Here is an 18489-nt window from a genome sequence, read left to right as displayed (position 1 = left end):
TCTAAATAAAGCACATTTTAGATTTAAATAAAAAAAGAATAACTTTTTTTTTCAAAAGAGAGAAATAGTCAGTTTTTTTTTGAAGGAGCTCAATTATTCAATAATTACACAGTTGCCTGTCTGAATAATTGCAATGTAATGATTACAGTGTGGCAGATGAAGTACATCAGTGGATCAAGTTGATTTTAGGATAGAGAAATCTTGCCATGTGACAAATTTAGCCATTTTTTGCAGCTTCTGACGTAAAACCAAACACATTATCTAACTTGAACAATTCCTCAGAAGCCCTGCGAAACTGCACAAGATCAGTGACGCTCTAAACTCCACTATCTGCGATCAGATCAAAGACAAAATTCGTGAGTAGCTGATGCCAGCCTGCCTTGGAAATTGTATGGAGAGAAATTTGTCTGACAGCACCATTCAAAAGTGGGTTCACCTGAGGCTAACAAAATCTGAGTCATTCTCCAGAGAATTACAGCATCTAATTCTTGAACAAGTCTAGCAAGAAACAAACCCAGTTCAGATTTTGCTGCTTCAAAAGACCTAATTTCAGCATCCCTCTGTGTGCATCTCAATTATTTCTCTATAAAACTCTGTTACAAGTGCAATTTTTTTCATTTTCTAGGAGATATTTCTTGCATGTAAGATAATCTAGGGGGAAGTCAGAGGAAAATAAATGACAGCACATGAGTTTCCAAAACTGGAGTAAAAAAATTAAAGCATACTGTATGTCTTTCAATAATCATATTGTTCAGCTGTATTCTCATAATCAGCCTGGAAAGCCTGGTTCTTATAACTGCATAAATCTGACATATACATAACCAATTAAGTAATGTACTTAACTGTTTGACTGGCCTAATTCAAAATACTGAAGATGCATAATTAACACAACTGATCATAAAAGGCACAGACATCTTGATTTTTTGCATTATACGAGTAATAGATCTGTAGCCAGCTGCCCCAGCTGAAACATAAGTCTAATCATAGTTTAATTGTAAACTGCCCTTATGTTAGAGTTAGCAAGCTATTAAAAATTTAAGCAAGATAATATCTCTAATATGTATAACTTAAACATAAACCTTCCTAACTCTCAGTGTAGCATCCATTGAGATTGATAATTGCCCCATAGCTGCAGATTTAGAAAACAACAGGGCAAATAAACATATTTTTACAGAGCAAATTAAGATTTTATCATTCTTTTTGTAGGCTTTACAGATTACACAATCTGTAAAATATAAACTGAGAGGAACTAACTAGGATGTATATGATGACTGTTTAAACATGAATAAGGTGCACATTAAAGATCACAATGGCAATTCAGTTAGCAAGCTAGTCAGATTTGCTAGTGTTAATTGATATTTTCTGTTAATAAGTTAATGTTAAAAATGTGCCTGAAAGACCTAGTTTTAATACATGCACAACATTTTAAACAACCAAACAGAATAAACTGAAGGGATACCTTCAGGAACTAGGAACTACAGTTTTAACATAAAACATAATGTCTCCCTGAAACATGACTTAACATAGAAATTGAATGTAATACATAAGAAGTACTGACTTTACTGCTTAGCATAATACGCCAAATTTGTGTGAAAGAACATTTTTTACTGGCTACAGGGGATGGAAAATAGTCTATTTGCCCATGTTTTGATCTACTGTCACGTATGAACTACTATAGTTAGTATGAATCACTTCCAATTTAGAGGGCCAGCTACCCAACCAACTCACTAGAACTCTATACCCTATCACTAGTAATGACCCCAACATTAGGAGGTGAAAACTAGCACATGCCTTTTCCGGAACATTTGAAGTCAGCCACCATCCTTTAGGGAGATATAACAAGAGAAAGTGCCATCTACCCACCCAGAGAGAGAGCATGTCCAATTGTGTTCTCTCAGACTCTGGCTGCTGATTCCATGCAGCATGTCCCATGACTCAAACCAGCAATCCCTAGATCACAGTGGCAGTGCTTTAGTCTGCTGGACCATTCTAAGCCCTACATACTGCTAGCTTTAAAATACATGTTATTGTGTGACTTAGGATAGACTTTACATCGTAACCTATGATACAACCAATGTTCAGCTGATGCAACTGGCTGCAGGGTTTTATTCTGTAAATGCCTAGAGGTTATCTTGTAGGTGCCAAAAGGACACTTGAATTCTGGCCATAGAACAAAATGATCGTCCATGTGCATTAGCCATGCTGTTTAATCCAACCAAACCAAGTGAACCAAGTGTAATATATATATATATATATATATATATATATATATGGAGAGAGAGAGAGAGAAAAAATGATTTTCCTTAACCGCGTTTAAAAAGGCAAACTTGTAGTGATTTGTTGTAAGGGCACAGACACAGACTCCTTTCTGTTGGTTTGACACATTATAATGGCAGAATTGAGACTCTTGTTTACACATGCATGGGATAATTGGTGTCCCACTGACAAACATTCCCATTACTGAGACACGCAGACGTTAAATCAAGCCCTTCCTTGTGTTTGGGAATTACAAACTATTTGACCTTTCGAAAATAAAGCATGCCTTTAGCCAGTTTATCTCCACAGGCATCAGTTTAACTGCCACAGTGGTTTACACATCAGGCTGCTCTCTGAGCCAAAATGGCAGAAAGACAGAAAGGATGTCAGAGAGAGATCTCAGATGTACTGAAAGAAGCTCCTGTTGAGCTGCAAGCCCAGATAAAGACGGTTTGCTGGGAAGGGGCGGCACACTGTGCTTCCTAGCGTGCCAAATTAGCCTGACCTTTGACTGAGCACAAAGCAGAAGCTGTCTGCTTCTAACAGCTGTCTGACAGATGGGTGGCAACTCTGCCCTGCTGTGGGTCAGTCCACGGTGGTCACAACACACAGTGCACGGTGCACAGGCTGGATAACGGGCAGGTTTGCTGAGACCTGCCATTCCGCGGATCAGAAAGTCTGAGAGACACTGAAGAAATCTATCTGACAGTTAGCTGTATGCTAATGAGAACATGCAGATGTCTGTAAGCATTGCAGTAATGAAAATATCAGGCAGACACACCAGTGAACACTGGTGAAAAGTGTTCTGAGCTCAGTTGCTCAGTATGGTTGTCAAAATTAATACAGTGAATAAAATTAAAATAAAGGCCACTTATCTTAACACTTGGAGCACTACAGACTCATTTAGACCCCACAATTGCATTTTGCCATCTTAGGAAACTACGATTTCTAGAAATAGCAGCAAAATAATTGCAATTGCTATTACGATCTGATGAAGTGTCTGTGAGAAATCTATTGTGGAAAACAATAGATGACAAAAAATGGACGTTCCTTCAAAGTTCAGGCACTATCCTTTCAATTTATCCATTCAATCCCATTTTAATCCAAGAGCATTAATCCAAGGTATATCTTTAAAAACACAGAACCTAGCATTTCTAAAACAGCAGCATCATTGCAATCTGGTGAAACATCTGTGAGAAATCCATTATGTAAAACATAAAAAATAGGTTAATTCTAAGGTAAACTTTTGATAAAAACATGGTCAAATTCACACAGATATTTAAATTCTGTCTGTTAAAATATATCTCAAACAAAGATATATTTGAGGAGGATATGCTCAATATAATATCTGACATGATTTGTAATATTTAAAATAAGTAGTTTAAAATGACCAAAATTGGGTTGGAGCCCAAATTTTTGATTATAAGGGCCACACTCTGTATATTTATTTACCTACATTTTCACAAGTGTATGATGAATGAGAGATGAATGTGTGATGTTTTTGCCAGCAATTTACCCCATCATATCTGTCTGAAATGCTGCATTCTGGAGTGCAACCACAAGTGGTTTGAGTGATTTGACTAAACATATATTTATATCTTTGCATATAAAAGTTTTTTTTGTGGATAATACAGATAAAGTGTAATCCTGATATAATCCTGATGCTCAACACGTCTAAAATGGCCAGATATAAACTCTTTAAGTCTTAGACTTCTAATGATGTTAACGGTCTATGCAAGAAACAGTAAAGTAGCTAGCTATGCTTACCCCAGAATCCAATAGACTATTCACATTATTTAAAGATATTTGGAGCACAGCTAACTAGCTTATCGACACAACTCAAAAAGACCAGTTCTGTGTGACACCAGATCATTTATTTCCATCACTTTCTAAGGAAGACAACCTGAATGCGTAGCTAATTGTGCTTAATGTAAAACATCCACCAAGATGCCTGATCTTAAAATTTAGTGGAGAGGAGACTCGGTTATGATGCTCTGGTGAAGTGGTCTTACAAGCACCTGAGATGTCTTCTCTGGAGTTTTGGAACCAAGTTTCCCCTCCACAAAATAAGGTAGGGTAAGAGCAGATGTATGCTGCAACTGTAATTGATATCAAAGGATCATCTGTCTTACCAGACGTTCTAATATAAAGTAAAGAAATATGTTTTTTTATGGAAATTAAGCTGAATATTAAACATAAAATGCAGAAAAATATACATATCTCTCTTTAGGTTTCAGGTTTATTATTATTAAATAGTTTTTTTAGGGTGCATGGCACAAATGTATCATTCAAAGGGATGTTTATATCTGTGGCAAACCTCAGGTTTTAAATGGGGTAAAGCGCTCAAATCCAAGACAGGCTACAGTAACTGTCTCTTCAAAGGAACAGCCATTTTTACAGCTTTAGGCAGGTCAATCTGAGGAACGGCATTTTGACGGCTCTAATCGAACTGGCCAAGCAGAAAATCGTTGTCAGGAGGAGCTCTCTTCCTAATCCTCAACTCTTGTCTTTACTGCTTGAATCCAATCAGTACAGTTAGCCATCACAACCACACTTTGTAGTTTTGGTTTTGGATCGTAAGCCACCAAAGGGAAATTACATCAATTTTTGAACAATTTGTCAAAATCGTTTAAGTGCTTACAATGTTAATAATTTCATTCAGATTGGTCTGGTCTGATGTTTCACCAAATCAAAAACGCTAAGACAATAAGATTTTTACTTTTAGTTAATCACAAACAGTATAACCCAAGATATTTAATGTTTTGTCTTTTCAACTTCATTTAATTTGTTAACATACAACTATTCCAGCATTTTAGGTCTAAAACAAAAAACTGAATACTTTCTTACAACTCTTAAAAGATGTTCTGGGTGTTATTTTGTCCCATTTTCCTCTTGTTCTGCAGCCATGCAATCACATCATTGGAAACAATGTCTTCTTGAAGGCAGGATGTTATTGTCTTAGTTAAGATAAGAAATCTTACATTTGTACTTTTCTTAAAGTACTGACACAACCTCATACCACAACAGACCCTGGATTTTGCAGTTGTTGCTGGTCCTTTTGTCTTTGGCACACAGGGTCCATTTCTTAATTGATCAATTAACACTGATTCATCAGACAACACTATGTGTGCAATGTGTGATGGTCTATCCCAGATTCATCTGAGCCCAAAGAAGCTGATGCTGCTTCAGGACATTGTTTAATCCTAATGCTTCTGTTCTGGGTGTTCAGATTAGGCTGGTGCCCATGCTGGTAAATTGCTGAAATTCCTAACTGATGTAAATTAATGGATTAAATATTGAAGTTGACCAGACAAAACATAAAGTATCTTGGGTTCACACTGCCTACAGTGAATAAAAGTTGAAGTAAATATAGGAAATACTGCATGTTCTTATTTGCATTCTGCATATTTTCTGCGTTGAGGCTGTACACTGTTTTTTAAAAACAGTGGGAGCCTTACTGGTACAGTCTAGAATGCTATGGTATGATACTGCCTATTACATTACCATTATTAATGTTCCATATTAAACACACATAGGCTTCCCCGGTTTCTATCATCACCAATTCAGTACGTTTGCCCACAACGACTTTGAATTACTTTTATCTTACTTCTCAATTTACATCCCATTTAGGTCTGCAGAAAGTTACCAGAAAGAAATTGGGTGGAATTCTCCTTTAATATCATCTTGTCTCATCTTCTTCATTATGCCATACTGCCTATTTCCACGTCCGCTGCTCTGCATGATACAGGCTATCTTCTGAGCAGACAGGATTTGGGCCTCGTCATCACATCGCTAATTGAGAGGCTCCCTCCTGTTCATTCGCCGAGTGTCAGTTTGTCCTTGGATCAGTTATGGGGGAATAACCAGGCCCAGCGGACTGCAGTGAGCCGGCTAGCTGCACAGCTCACAGCCAGCTAATGGCCTAAAGATTAACCCTGCAGGAAAGAGAGTGAGAGAGGCCGGCCCAAATGTTAACTGGAGAGGAATGAAACCTTGCCTTCTTATCTCTCTCTCTTGCTCTCTTTCTCTCTCTCTGTCTCCTTTTCATGATTTCATTCCCTTGCTCTTTCCCTCAGGGCTTGAATGCACCCTCCTACTCTTTCTCTCTCTCTTGCTCTCTCTTTTTCTCTTTCTCTCTCGTTTGCATGCTCTATCTTTCTCTCTCTCTCTCTCCCCGTTTCTTTGGGCTGGATTGGGGGAAGAGCCATGACTCTGCAAAGCTGCCCTCACAGATAAGAGTCACCCAGGAGACTCTGGAGTGCTTCCTTGTTCTGTTTGCCTCTCTGGAGTTCTTTCCCTTTTTCATCTCCCATAGGTCTTCTGCTCTCCTCCTTTACCCAGCCTTGAGTTTTTTTTCTTGATTTCCAAAGTGTTTCTTGTGTTTTTTAGTAAGTAGCACTTTCTATCCTTTTATCTTTTGGTATTTTAATCTCAACGGTGCTCACATTTCACACCAGAGTATCTTCCAAGGTTCTTGGAGCCTCTTAAAGCTAGACTGGTAGAACTGGGTTACATGAATTCTTTGTTCTTGCTTGACCAAAAATAATTAAATAAATATAAAAAAAACTAACATGGTGTTTTCCCTCTGGTCTCGCTCACTCTCTTCTTAGCCTTCCCCTGCTCAAAGCCCCCAAGGGTCTGACAAGTTGGATAAGGTCATAGAGCATCTAAGTCTGGTGATGCACCTGCAGTAGGGATTGAGAGGGTGCAGTGTCACTCTGATTCATACATACGTCCATCAAACATGAGGGTGAATCCATGAAAGAGTACTGACAACTACAGTGCAGTGCTGTATTTGTTGTACAGGGGCTTACTATTTTTATTTATTTTTTTCAACATTTCTGCATAGTGATGAAAAATGTAAACAAAGCCTTGTGGCGATGTGAAATGGGCCATTAGCTTTTCAAGTAAGAACCGCTTACAGGTGTTGGAAACCATTAACTGAGAAGGTGTAACACCTTTTAAAACAATATACATGAATCACGTGATCACCTGATATATATTTAAGACGTTGTTTTACACTACAGCCTTACAGTGATAAGTTTTGTATTTGTCTAAATGAAACAACATATCACAACCTAAATATAGCTTAAATATATAATAACTTCAAAATGATTTTGATGGTACACTGAATTATAATAGGGAGAAGGTTCTCTAGGGTGGGATCTGCACCACAATGTAACTGGTGTGAAAGGTGCAGCAGAGAACCATTGTCTGGATCAGCTGAAGTGTGCTTTGCCTTGTTTGTGGTGTAAAACACTATTTTGGTTGTTTCTGTCTTTTACAGCAGGATATCATCAGGAAGGGAGCGGCATAATTTGGTCCAAAACCTGGAATTGACAACATTCTACAAACCAGTCAGTGAAAAATATAGGGAGAATTCCTGCCAGTCAAAAGTTTGGACCTCTTCAAACTTTTTACATTGTAAATGAATACAGACTATGAAGAAACACATAAGGAATCATGTACTAATTTAAAAGTGTTAAACAAACCAAAATACTCTGTGAAGTATTTCTGGATAGCTTAACTCTGATGAATTGATCCAGTGCAACAGAGGAAACTCTTGGTCTTCCTTACCTGGGGCATTCCTGATGAGAGCTCGTGTCATCATAATGTTTTGATAATCATTGCGACTGCTTTTAAGAATACTTTCCCGGGTAAGTGCTCGGAATGTTTTCAGAATGACTGTCTACTGTTTGTTTTTCTTTACTTGAGTTGAGTAGTTCTTTCCATAATATGGATTAGAACATTACTCAGAACATTACTCAAATACCAACTCTACCTCTTCACAACTTTACAACTAATGCTCTCAAACACATTAAGAGACAAAAAATTCAAGCAAAACCTCTTGACCAGTTCAGCACAGCTGCTAACTGTAAGTAATTCCAGGTACCTTATAAAGATGTGCAAAGCTTTCATCTAAGCAAGAGGTGCCTACGTTGAAGACTCTAAAATATAAAACATATTCTGGTTTGTTTAGCACTTTTCGTTTTGTTTCTTCATAGTTTGGATGTCTTTAGTATTAATCTACAATTGGTACTGTATATAACCTTTGGTACTGTATATAATGCAACAAACACATAAACTTGGTTTAGACTCTGGTCTGGACTGTCGAATGTAAAAATGGCTTTAGAATCACCTCATGATCTGTGTTGGTACTTGTTCAATGCACCATTTTACATCAAACTTCCTGTCTGGCTTTGTTAACATTTCAATAATTAAAATATGCAGAAATGTCAAAAGATTGGTGGAATACTCAATTACAAATCAATGCAAACTGTGCTGTAAAAATGTAGAGAATTACGCGTGTGTGTTAAGTGCTGTGTGTTTGCAGGAGCCATAATGGCAGCCAATGATGCCAATCAACCCTTCGTGCTGATTTGCGTGTTTACAGGTAATGTAAAATGTCAAGCTGCCTTAAAGAAATCAGCCTTGTTGGACTGCATTGGCGAGACGGTGTAGAAAACAATAAAGATGCAGTGCATGAAGTGAGCAGAGTGAACAGAATGCTGCTGTCCTCCACCTCAGAGGAGCCAGCCAACATGAGCAGATATGAGGATATGAGGGTTTTTGAGACCAGCTCATATTGGCTGTGAGCCTCTGTGTGATGCGCATTAGAAAATGCAGCGTTTTGGAAGAATATGGATGAAGGAAGAAAATCCAGACTATGTGAGGCAATGAACGGCAAACATGAGACATGAAGCGATGGACAGATGGGGTACGGTGAAACCCCCTGTAGAGAGGTAGACATCACAACGCCGCACGCACCAATGCTGCTGCACACACACACACACGCACATACACACTCTTGCATGTCGCAGCATCTGAGGAGCACCTGCGTCGGTCTCTGGCGGTTGATGACTTGAGACGGGTTAGCAACAGGGCCCAATCGCCACTGCAAACCAAACCACTGGTGCACGGCTGCTACTAGGACAGTTAATTCTTAGCTTCTGGCTCACAGGTGACAATTATCTGCTACTGGAATAATTACTGCTTAGCTGTCCGTGTCAAACTGACTTAGCCGCTAACAGAACAGATGTGCTCAGCTAGCTTCACGGGCTGCTGCTGAAACTTTGCCGCAAGCTGCGTGAGTAATAGTCGTCAGCTAGTCCGGCTGTTGCTGCTAGACTGCTAACGTAGCAGGTAGCACCAGATGGCGCTCAGTTCTGGCTCAGGGTGGGAGGTCAGGTCGAGTTGGTGAGGGTCAGTTCTGGATGGCTAACAGTTCTGTGGTTGGACGGGAGGGGAGGGGGCGCAGCCGTCGTTAGAAGTGGAATACCTGCTGCTGGCCCTGCTGGAGTTTGGGGAAGTCCTCCCGCTGCTTCCTGTTCTTCCGCTCCAGGCTGCTCTGCTGCAGGTGCTTTAGTCGGGATGCTGCAGATGATGGCCCGAGCTTAGCTGACCCGGGTGGAGTGCTGCTCGACTACACAGGGAGAAAGGGGTGGAGAGAGAGAATCAAAATCAACCAAAATTAACCAAAATCATTGGTGACACGGAAAGAGTCAAAGACTAGAAGACTTCATAGAGGCCTTTCATTAAACAAAGTGACATAAACCCTACATAAAGGCTTATTACAGCATGAGACTCAGTTGTCCTAAAGTCGACTTTTGTCAATTCTGTTGCCAATTCATTCCAGAATGTGCTTTGAAAAATGATTTAAAAAATTATGCTCAGAACAAGAACAAGACTAGTCTAGAAATGTTGGTTACACTTTATAGAAAAGCTACGTCCATTCCTAACCATTGAATAATGCATTTATAAAGCAATACTTGACTACTGATAAAATGACATTTCACAAGACATTTTGAATAAGTGTTGAATATTATTTAACATTTAAAACTTCATTGATAAGGTTTCACAGAGAGATATAAGGCATCCCTGATTAAGTAAGGTATTAAAGAGCCTTAATACATAACATGCTTAGTAAGTGCTACTTAATTAAAGTATTTTATTAATTTATTAATGATTTATTAATGATAAACTCTGCATCCTGTGGGAGTGATGCGTCACAACAGTGTCTATCACTTTGGGTATTAAGGGTATCAAATTCCTTCATGAGGCCTTCATAGACTTCATAGAAATGGCTTACGTCAGGGACAATGCATGTATACTGTTTTAAGTACAGTACCAGTCAAACCTTTAAACACACCTTCTCATTCAATGAAGGAACACATAGGGAATCATGTAGTAAAATTGAAACCAATATACTCTGTGTAGCAATTAGGTGCTCTTATCTGGGGTGATTTTAACTTGAGCTTTCTAAGGCTGGTCCTAATGAGCGCCAGTTTCATCATAACATTTTTGATGGTTCTTGACATTTTTCGGGTTAGATTTACCTTCATTTCTTAAAGTCATATCTTTTTTTTTTTTACTTTTTTGAGGAGTTCTTGCCATAATTATGATTAGAACATTACTCAAACATGGCTTTTCACTGTATACCAACTCTACCTCTTCACAACTTGACAACTGATGCTCTTAAACACTGCTTTATAAATACACCATTCAATGCATATGAATGTGTTATGAAGCCCTTATGTAGATAGCCTTGATACATAGTGTTACCCTTTATTTGAAGGGTATATATACAGGGCTTTAAGTACTGTATGTTTTCAGCTTTGTGCAGGAATTTGATGCCCTTCAACTAGTCATGAACAAGTGATGAGCCTTCCTGAGAGTTTACAAGACAGATGCCTATTTATATATAATAAAAAAAACACATCAGTTCTATGAATGGATGTTAGGGCCTCATATTAACACATTTTTCACTCATAGCACCTTCATAAATCTATCACAAATAATCAAATATTGATTTATAAAAGGCATTAGTCAATGATAAAGAATGTGTTATTAAACCCCTATGTCAGAAAAGATGTTCTTCTAGAAGTGTTTATGTTGGTTTATGTCAGTAGCCACAATTCACTTAATCCTAATCTGTTATGTAGCCTCATGAATGCCTTTCAGTAAAGTCTTAACGAATCATCACATAACGCTGCTTCCGATTTGTGTGGCTAACAGGAAAGGAGTAAAGGTTACCAGGAGGAAAATAAAGAGAATTATGAAACAATTTTAAGATAAGCAAACACACAGAGATAGAGAGAGAGAGAACATGAGAAAGCAAGAACACACAAAAGAACAGGGAGTGTAGATTGACACCCAGCGTGTGTATGCTAAAACTGACACCTATCCTCCCCCAAGTATCTCTCTTTTCGTGCATAGACACACTTCTGCTGTGACAGACACACTAGGGGAGCTCCCCGTAGCATATTATTGGGTTCTGTGACAATGGCAAACACACACTTTGTGCACTGCATGCCTACTCGCAAGCTGTCTCAACAGTTATGCTGGCATTCCTGTAAATTACCCCAGCCAACGAGAAAGCAACAAAAACACCCTCAAACGAACCGCCCAGGCTAAATTAGCCTGCCAGAGCAATTAAGCAGGGAATGGAGCAGCCAATTTAGCAGAACATTTAGAGTTTTTAATTTTGTTGACTCATTTTTGTGTGTATTTTTTATGTGATATGTGAAATCAGCAAACAAGTGATTAAAAATGAGTTTGTCATGACGAAAAAAAAAAGAAACTGCTGAAATAGGCAATTAGCAACAAACATTAGGCTTGTGCAACACTGACATGCAAAGCACAATAATGCATGCAAAATGTTATGGCCACCCTTGGCTAAAGTTTCTGTTACTGTGAATAATTAAGAAAATAAGTAAAAGTTCTTTTTTAACATTCTCTCCCCTCCATCACAGACATCTACACCACACTCTGCATCCGCAAGACACCGAAGCATCTGAGCCTCCACTACCAGAATCTGCAACAGCTTCTTCCACCAAGCAGTCATACTCCTCAACACACAGAGATGCATAGTGTGCAGAGGTCACTAACTTTCTGCAGTCAATTTCTACAGACCTTTAAACTTGAGGTCTTCAGATTACCCTCAGAGTGCATACAGAGCTTCATGGAATGGGTTTCAATGCCCAAGCAGCTTCATCCAAGCCTTCCATCACTAAATGCAAGAAAGACGAGTAAATACTTTTGGCAATATAGTGTATTTGTGGAGGTACTATTACACAGTATAACAGTGCACCACATGTCCAGTGTCTGCTGAATTTTTCTGAAGGTTTTGTGTTGTCTGGCACAGGGAAGGTTTTATTGGTAAACGCATCACACCATAAGTGAAAATGCTAAAAATGAGAAGAAGGTGGCTTCTTCAGCAGGATAATGATCCTAAACACCACTCAAAATGGACCACAATGGACTACTTCATAAAAAGCTAAATAAAGTTTTTGCTATGGCCCTCAGAGTTCACTGGTGAAAACATGCAATGAAAATCTCAAAGCCTTATGTAAAAAAAGAAAAAGAATGTGCGAAAATCCTCTGAACAAGAACTATAAGGCTCTTATCAGTCTACAAAAAGCTGTGATACTTGCCAAAGGCCAAAAAGGGGTGTTACTAAGTTTGCTTTAAAACAAACAAAAAAAGGCTCACTGTAGTTGTGAGTTAGAATGAACCTACTGTTTACTAAAACACTCCAAAGAGTATTAACTTCACTGTGTGCTCTCAGACATGAGGCGTTTTCTTCTAAATATGTGTGATCTGAGCCTCAGTTAGCTGAAACACAGTCTGTGCTGTGGTGTTTAGCCTGTTAGCTAGCTAACATGGCTGAAACATTCTCAATTCACCTCACTTCTGTCACTTAAACACCAGTCACATGACCTCACTTTCTCAGATATGAGTGTTTAGTGTTAACACATGTGTCTGTAGCTCAGCAGTTAGCTTACAGCAGCTGCACTAGGCTGTCTGGTACTTAGGCTGTGACCAAAATGGTTCCCTATTTATGTTTATTTATGCAAAACAGCTGATGTTCAGTATAGAAACGATATTATAGGATTTATTCCAAAACAGAAGGCCTATCTATCCCACACTGTAAGTTGAATTTACTTTTTTTTTTTAATTAACAAACCTGTTGCCTTAAAAAAGATAAGCAATTGGTAATGAAAACTTAAGTTAGCATAACTTAAAACATCAAGTTATTACAATTAAGGGAAAGTTGATTTAAAGTTTTTTTATTTGTGTTATACTGTAAGACCGGATAAGTTGAGTTTACTTAATTTTTTACAGCCAACCAGTTCGCTTAAATTTAATAGTAATACGTAATAAAACTTGAGTTAGCATCAATTAAAACATTAAGTTTTTATTAACTTAAAAGGAAGTTGATTTAACTTTTTTCTACTTAGAATCTTGTGTTTCAAATAAATAAATATGTTGATTTCTTCTTACTTTTCTTTTAAATTCCATTTTACTTAAATGTTTATTGTATAAATATTCACACTGTAAGCCTGGGAAAGGTGAATTTAGAGGCCAGACAGATAGTCATAGCCCTGTGGGGAATGACTACACACTGATGGTGAGTGTCAGAAACTGGAGGACACACTCAAAATGCAAATAGTTTGTCCCAACAAACTCAGTTTAGTGAGTTGACTCAACTGAAAGGTCTCCATTTGAACGTATATGTGCCCACAAATGCTCACCTATTTTATAATAGTTGAGTAATATTTGGAAAAATCCAATTTTACATAAAACAGACATCATTTCTTTGAGTTTAAACTAATTGTGGGTTTAGAGTGCATACTTTTAATAAGGGCTCTCTGATGCCCACAAATCATAAAAAAAATATCCCAGAAATTCTGTGATCACCTCCAACCCTGTTGGGGCACATAATGCTAATGTTTGCTGCTAGTACCCTCTCTTGATGATTACATACCTGTGTTCATGTTATTCTGAGATTATCTGAGATAATCAACAGTAAGGATGCTAGATTTGTTGTGTAAAGTACTTGTAATTAGTCAGATGATGCTGTATTTTAGCACATATTCATAGCTGTAGCATCTAAAATGTAATATACAGCCTCCCTCATACATTGCCTTCAATATTCTCAGTAACAGAAACGTTGTCTAGGGGTTAAAAAGCAAAGGAAAGGCAATAACATGTTACAAAAGGGACAATGAGAAGATGCACAAAGCAGCAGTAGTCTTGTGATGCTGGTGTTTTGTGTTTTGTGCTGTCTAACAGGAGAAGCTCCACTGCTAAACACTGTTTGCTCGTTTTAATCGATTCACTGGCCCTGTTGTTGTCTGTTTAGCACACAGCTACAACCCAGTGCCTCAATACAACCTGCAGTTACACACCCCAGAGAGACGGAGAGAAAGAGAGAGGAAGAAGAACAAGATTACAGCTGGAGCTCTAAGAACAGAGTGCCAAATCTCCTAGAAAGATTGGGAGTGGACCCTGAAGTAAGAGAGGCTTAGAGGGGCTGGATAAGAGTTTACCTCTCTCCACAGAGAGCTGAAGGTCCACTGACCCAAACTGGAAGCACTGCTGCTGTGACCAGAGGGTCGTGGGAGAGTGCTGGGCTTGGGAATGATGGTCATTTTTACTGGTGCTCGCTGGAAGATCTGCCACATTGGTGTGTTTTGGTGTGTGGTTTGTATGTAGAGAAATTGACAGCCAGTATTAAAGTATGCATTATTATCTCAGACACAACAAGCAAATATATGATGCGTGAACAATGACATAAACAATAATACAGTCATAAAAATAAAACACAAAAAATGTATTAATTTTTAACATTCCCAAAATGAAAACAGAATATATGTACCCTGGTGGTGAACGGTTTTCATGGAATTCATGGGATTATGAACACAAAGATAGAGTTGCTTCTTCTTGTCCAATTTTGCGAGTAACTCTTTTCTTTCTTTTAAACATGGTGACGGGTGTTTTTGACCAATAGGGCTCCTCAAATCCTCTTGACTGAATGCCAAGAATGAGCATTAAAGCAAAGCAAGGTCAGCACTGGGGCATCTATGGTGTCAAACAATTTGGATTCTTTTACTATAATTGGGTTACCATATTAAGCAGTAAAGCCACTCCACTGAAGTAAAGCATTATACAGGAGTTTCAGTTTAGTCCTTCAGCAGTATTAGCTTTAGATAGATAGATAGATAGATAGATAGATAGATAGATAGATAGATAGATAGATACTTTATTTATCCCGAAGGAAATTTAGGAAATTTAACTGATAAACATGCTAAGCATTAGCTCTTTTGCTATTCAAGGTATTATCAAAGTATTATCAGCCTGTAGCCTGCTGCTAACCCTGACTATCACTGCTGGAGCAGTATTAGCATTACCTGCTAATCATGCTAAGTGCAAACTCTTTCCCCGTTCAGAAGTGAGTATTATCAGCTTGTAGCCTGCTGCTAACCCTGGCTAGCACTGCTGGAGCAGAATTAGCATTACCTGCTAATCATGCTAAGCGCTAGCTCTTTGGCCAATTCAGAAGTGAGTATTAATGACCTGTAACCTTACAATTTTGTTTACTTTACTTAGCTTTACAGGTCTTGGCACCAAGTGGCGAGACCTGCTGAATTAGAAGGGAAACATGGCGGCACCCCTGTTCCTTACTAATGTCACATAACATGCACCTTATAATCCTTATAGTGCGAAAAATACAGTATTTCACATATTTAATTATTATCCTGTGGAAAATGCTTACATGTGACCAGTGCTTACCTCAAGCTCTGCCATGATCCTCTCGTCCTCATCCTCATCATCCTTCATCCCAGAGGCAGCGATAACCGGGGGAGTGGAGGAAGGACGGGGTCCGTCTGAGGTGGAGGGTCGCCTGAGTTTAATGGGCGGGGTTTGAGACTGAGTCTGAGCGTCCGGCTCCTCACAGTTTTCGTTTTTTTCCAGTTTCTGCAGGAAGAACGCAGGTGTGAGAGAGTGTTGGGAGGTTGGGGGTTTGGTTAATTAGTGAGCATGTTTGTGCATGTGTATTAGACGTATTATTGTGATTATGCGTCAGAGTGTGAAATGTATTTGCTCTGCAGAGGCATGGCGACAAAACCTCCACAGTTAATTCTGTAAATATTCTGGATATAATTAATTGTGAGAATATCCTGTTCTCTACACAGGAACTTTTATATATTTATTAAACCCTGGCATGTAGCTCCAGGTTGATGGTATACAGTTACAGACTGTAGCCCAACGTTAGTGGGAGGTGGTTTCTGCTGGTCACTCTTGGTTGGAAATGTCTGGGAGTGAGATGCTCTGACCTTTGCAGTGACTTTGTAATATCTGGTCAGCAGCAGTCCTGTAGTCAGAAACTGAGCAGTAATGAATGGGGTACAGACTGCTTGATCAATTATGCAGAAACAGATGGGCTACAGTCTGTTACTGCCCATAGGACAGAAAAATCAAAAAGGGATCTCCATAATATTTCTGTGGTTTCTCCTAGACAACAATGAGGTCAGATAAAAAGACAAAGCAGACTGAGGCATAAGTCTCCTGCTGCTCAAATGTGTCTCCTGAGATAAAGAGCTCAGTAATCTCACACGCGTCTTCTCATGAGGTTTAATATAAATCACAGTGGTAGCTTTAAAGTAAGTGCTGTGGTGGCTCAGTGATTGGAGCACTGGGCCACTGATAACAAGGTTGTGGGTTTGATACCCATTTTTGGTGGGGTTGCCACAATTTTTGGGCAGGGATGCAATCATTCATATGTATTAAGAAAGGAGTCTTAACACAAATTCACCTGCTTTTTTAATCCAAAGACTGAGAGCCTTTTTAGTTTGCTGCGTACTACATATTTTATTCTAAATTATGTGTTTACATTTTTTTCTTTTTTAATCCGGCATGCGTTTCAGTAGTTTATTGTGTATTTAGTTGTTTTAGTATGTGCAACTGTAAAAAACACTTATTTCTGTCATTTCTGCCATATGATTTGAAAATTACTTCTGTTCAAGAATTAAAATTTAAAACTGGTTGAACATTTGTTTGTGTTGTTTAATTAGTGTCACAAATTGTTCGCTCTTATGCGCTGAATGATTTTCCTAGCTTTTCTGGGTGGGTACTTGATTTTAATTTAGGGATTTAAATAATTATCTTTTCTACTTTAGTAAAGGCAGTCTACAAAATACACATTGTCAGCATATTTTTATGTATGTATATTTTTGCACAATTATAATTTTATATTTTCAGCGACAGGCGGAAGCGCATTCCAAACCCACATTATCACTAAAGCCAGAGCGGTAGATGATCTGCTCTGTCACTGGGTTTAAAGAAGCTCCTCATCATTGAGTGAATTAAACAATCAAGCTGATCTTACTAGAAGACTTCGCTGCTCCTGTTCTGCCTTTTCACTCTTTCCACTGCTTCACAACTTTCCCCTGCTTTCTGTATTAACTACATAACACAGTACAATACTTTTAATTTTACTATTTGAGTGTAATACCTAAGTAGAAAACATGTTGAATACTTTAATACTTCCACTTAAGTGTGGTGTTAAAACACTTTCATTTCTACTCAACTCACTTTTTTGATAGAGCTTGTCTCCTGATTAGAAAAAAATATGTGAGCATGTAACCAAAAATTATTCTCAAACTCCAAAGTGAGAACAACGGCAGCTGAATTTGGACATCAAATATCTTGCCTGATTTACTACATCTGAGATTTGTGTGCTGTGAGATGTAATTTTGTTTTATCAAATCACTCCTTAACGTAAACAGTACAGAACATGTTGCTCACTTTCACGCTCTTGTTAACCATGATAACCTCCCCGCTGCTGTTGGTCGTGAGCCCGTGGCCTGATGGGAAGCTGCGGCGTGGTGGTGGAGGAGGTGGAGATTTGGACGGCTTTTCCGTTCGATACCGTGGCACTGTCAGCTCCCCTGTCATCAGTCACGCACACACACACACACACACACACACACACACACACACACACACACACACACACACACACACAGACACACACACACACACACGCACACACAAGCAGACAAAGCTATCAGCTGGAGTCTATTCAAAAACACAATTGAACTTTACAAAAAAAGCTTTCACAAACTGCAGTGCAGCACACAATGCATCAAAATCAATAAAGCAATCAATATAAACACAGTATAAACTGAGCATTTTAAATGAACCTCCACGTGTGCTAGATAACGTTTTGGAGGAGAAAAGTTCAGAAACACCAGCAGGAATTATTTCAGCTAAACCACTGATTCAGCTCAGCCAGCAACACACTTCAGCTAAAAATGTGACAAATGGTAAAAAGTGACACATTTGCTTTCAACAGTTGAACTCAAAAAGCAGAACGTTTTGCCCAAAAAACCCTGAAAAGAGTAAAAATGTTTTCAGTCACTTTCACTCTCCTGCACTGGTCAGAAC

General features: G+C 38.6%; 1 protein-coding gene across 5 annotated transcripts in view; it reads right to left on the bottom strand.

The window, feature by feature from the left end:
- The window catches only part of zgc:114120 (uncharacterized protein LOC619267 homolog), a 145169-nt gene that overhangs the window by 5735 nt on the left and 120945 nt on the right, over positions 1–18489 (bottom strand). For 4 of the 5 annotated variants that reach the window (XM_049480264.1, XM_049480266.1, XM_049480265.1 and 1 more), the window contains 4 exons: positions 17848–17990; positions 15832–16017; positions 14589–14714; positions 9536–9679 (listed from right to left, as the gene is read on the bottom strand). In XM_049480264.1, coding sequence (XP_049336221.1) covers positions 9536–9679; positions 14589–14714; positions 15832–16017; positions 17848–17990 — 599 coding nt within the window. The remainder of the gene's footprint in view (positions 1–9535; positions 9680–14588; positions 14715–15831; positions 16018–17847; positions 17991–18489) is intronic. The other variant, XM_049480267.1, reaches the window with a different exon arrangement.

Source organism: Astyanax mexicanus, chromosome 6 (assembly GCF_023375975.1).
Source record: "Astyanax mexicanus isolate ESR-SI-001 chromosome 6, AstMex3_surface, whole genome shotgun sequence".
Classification (NCBI taxonomy): domain Eukaryota; kingdom Metazoa; phylum Chordata; class Actinopteri; order Characiformes; family Acestrorhamphidae; genus Astyanax; species Astyanax mexicanus.
This window is presented reverse-complemented; position numbering and strand designations above follow the sequence as displayed.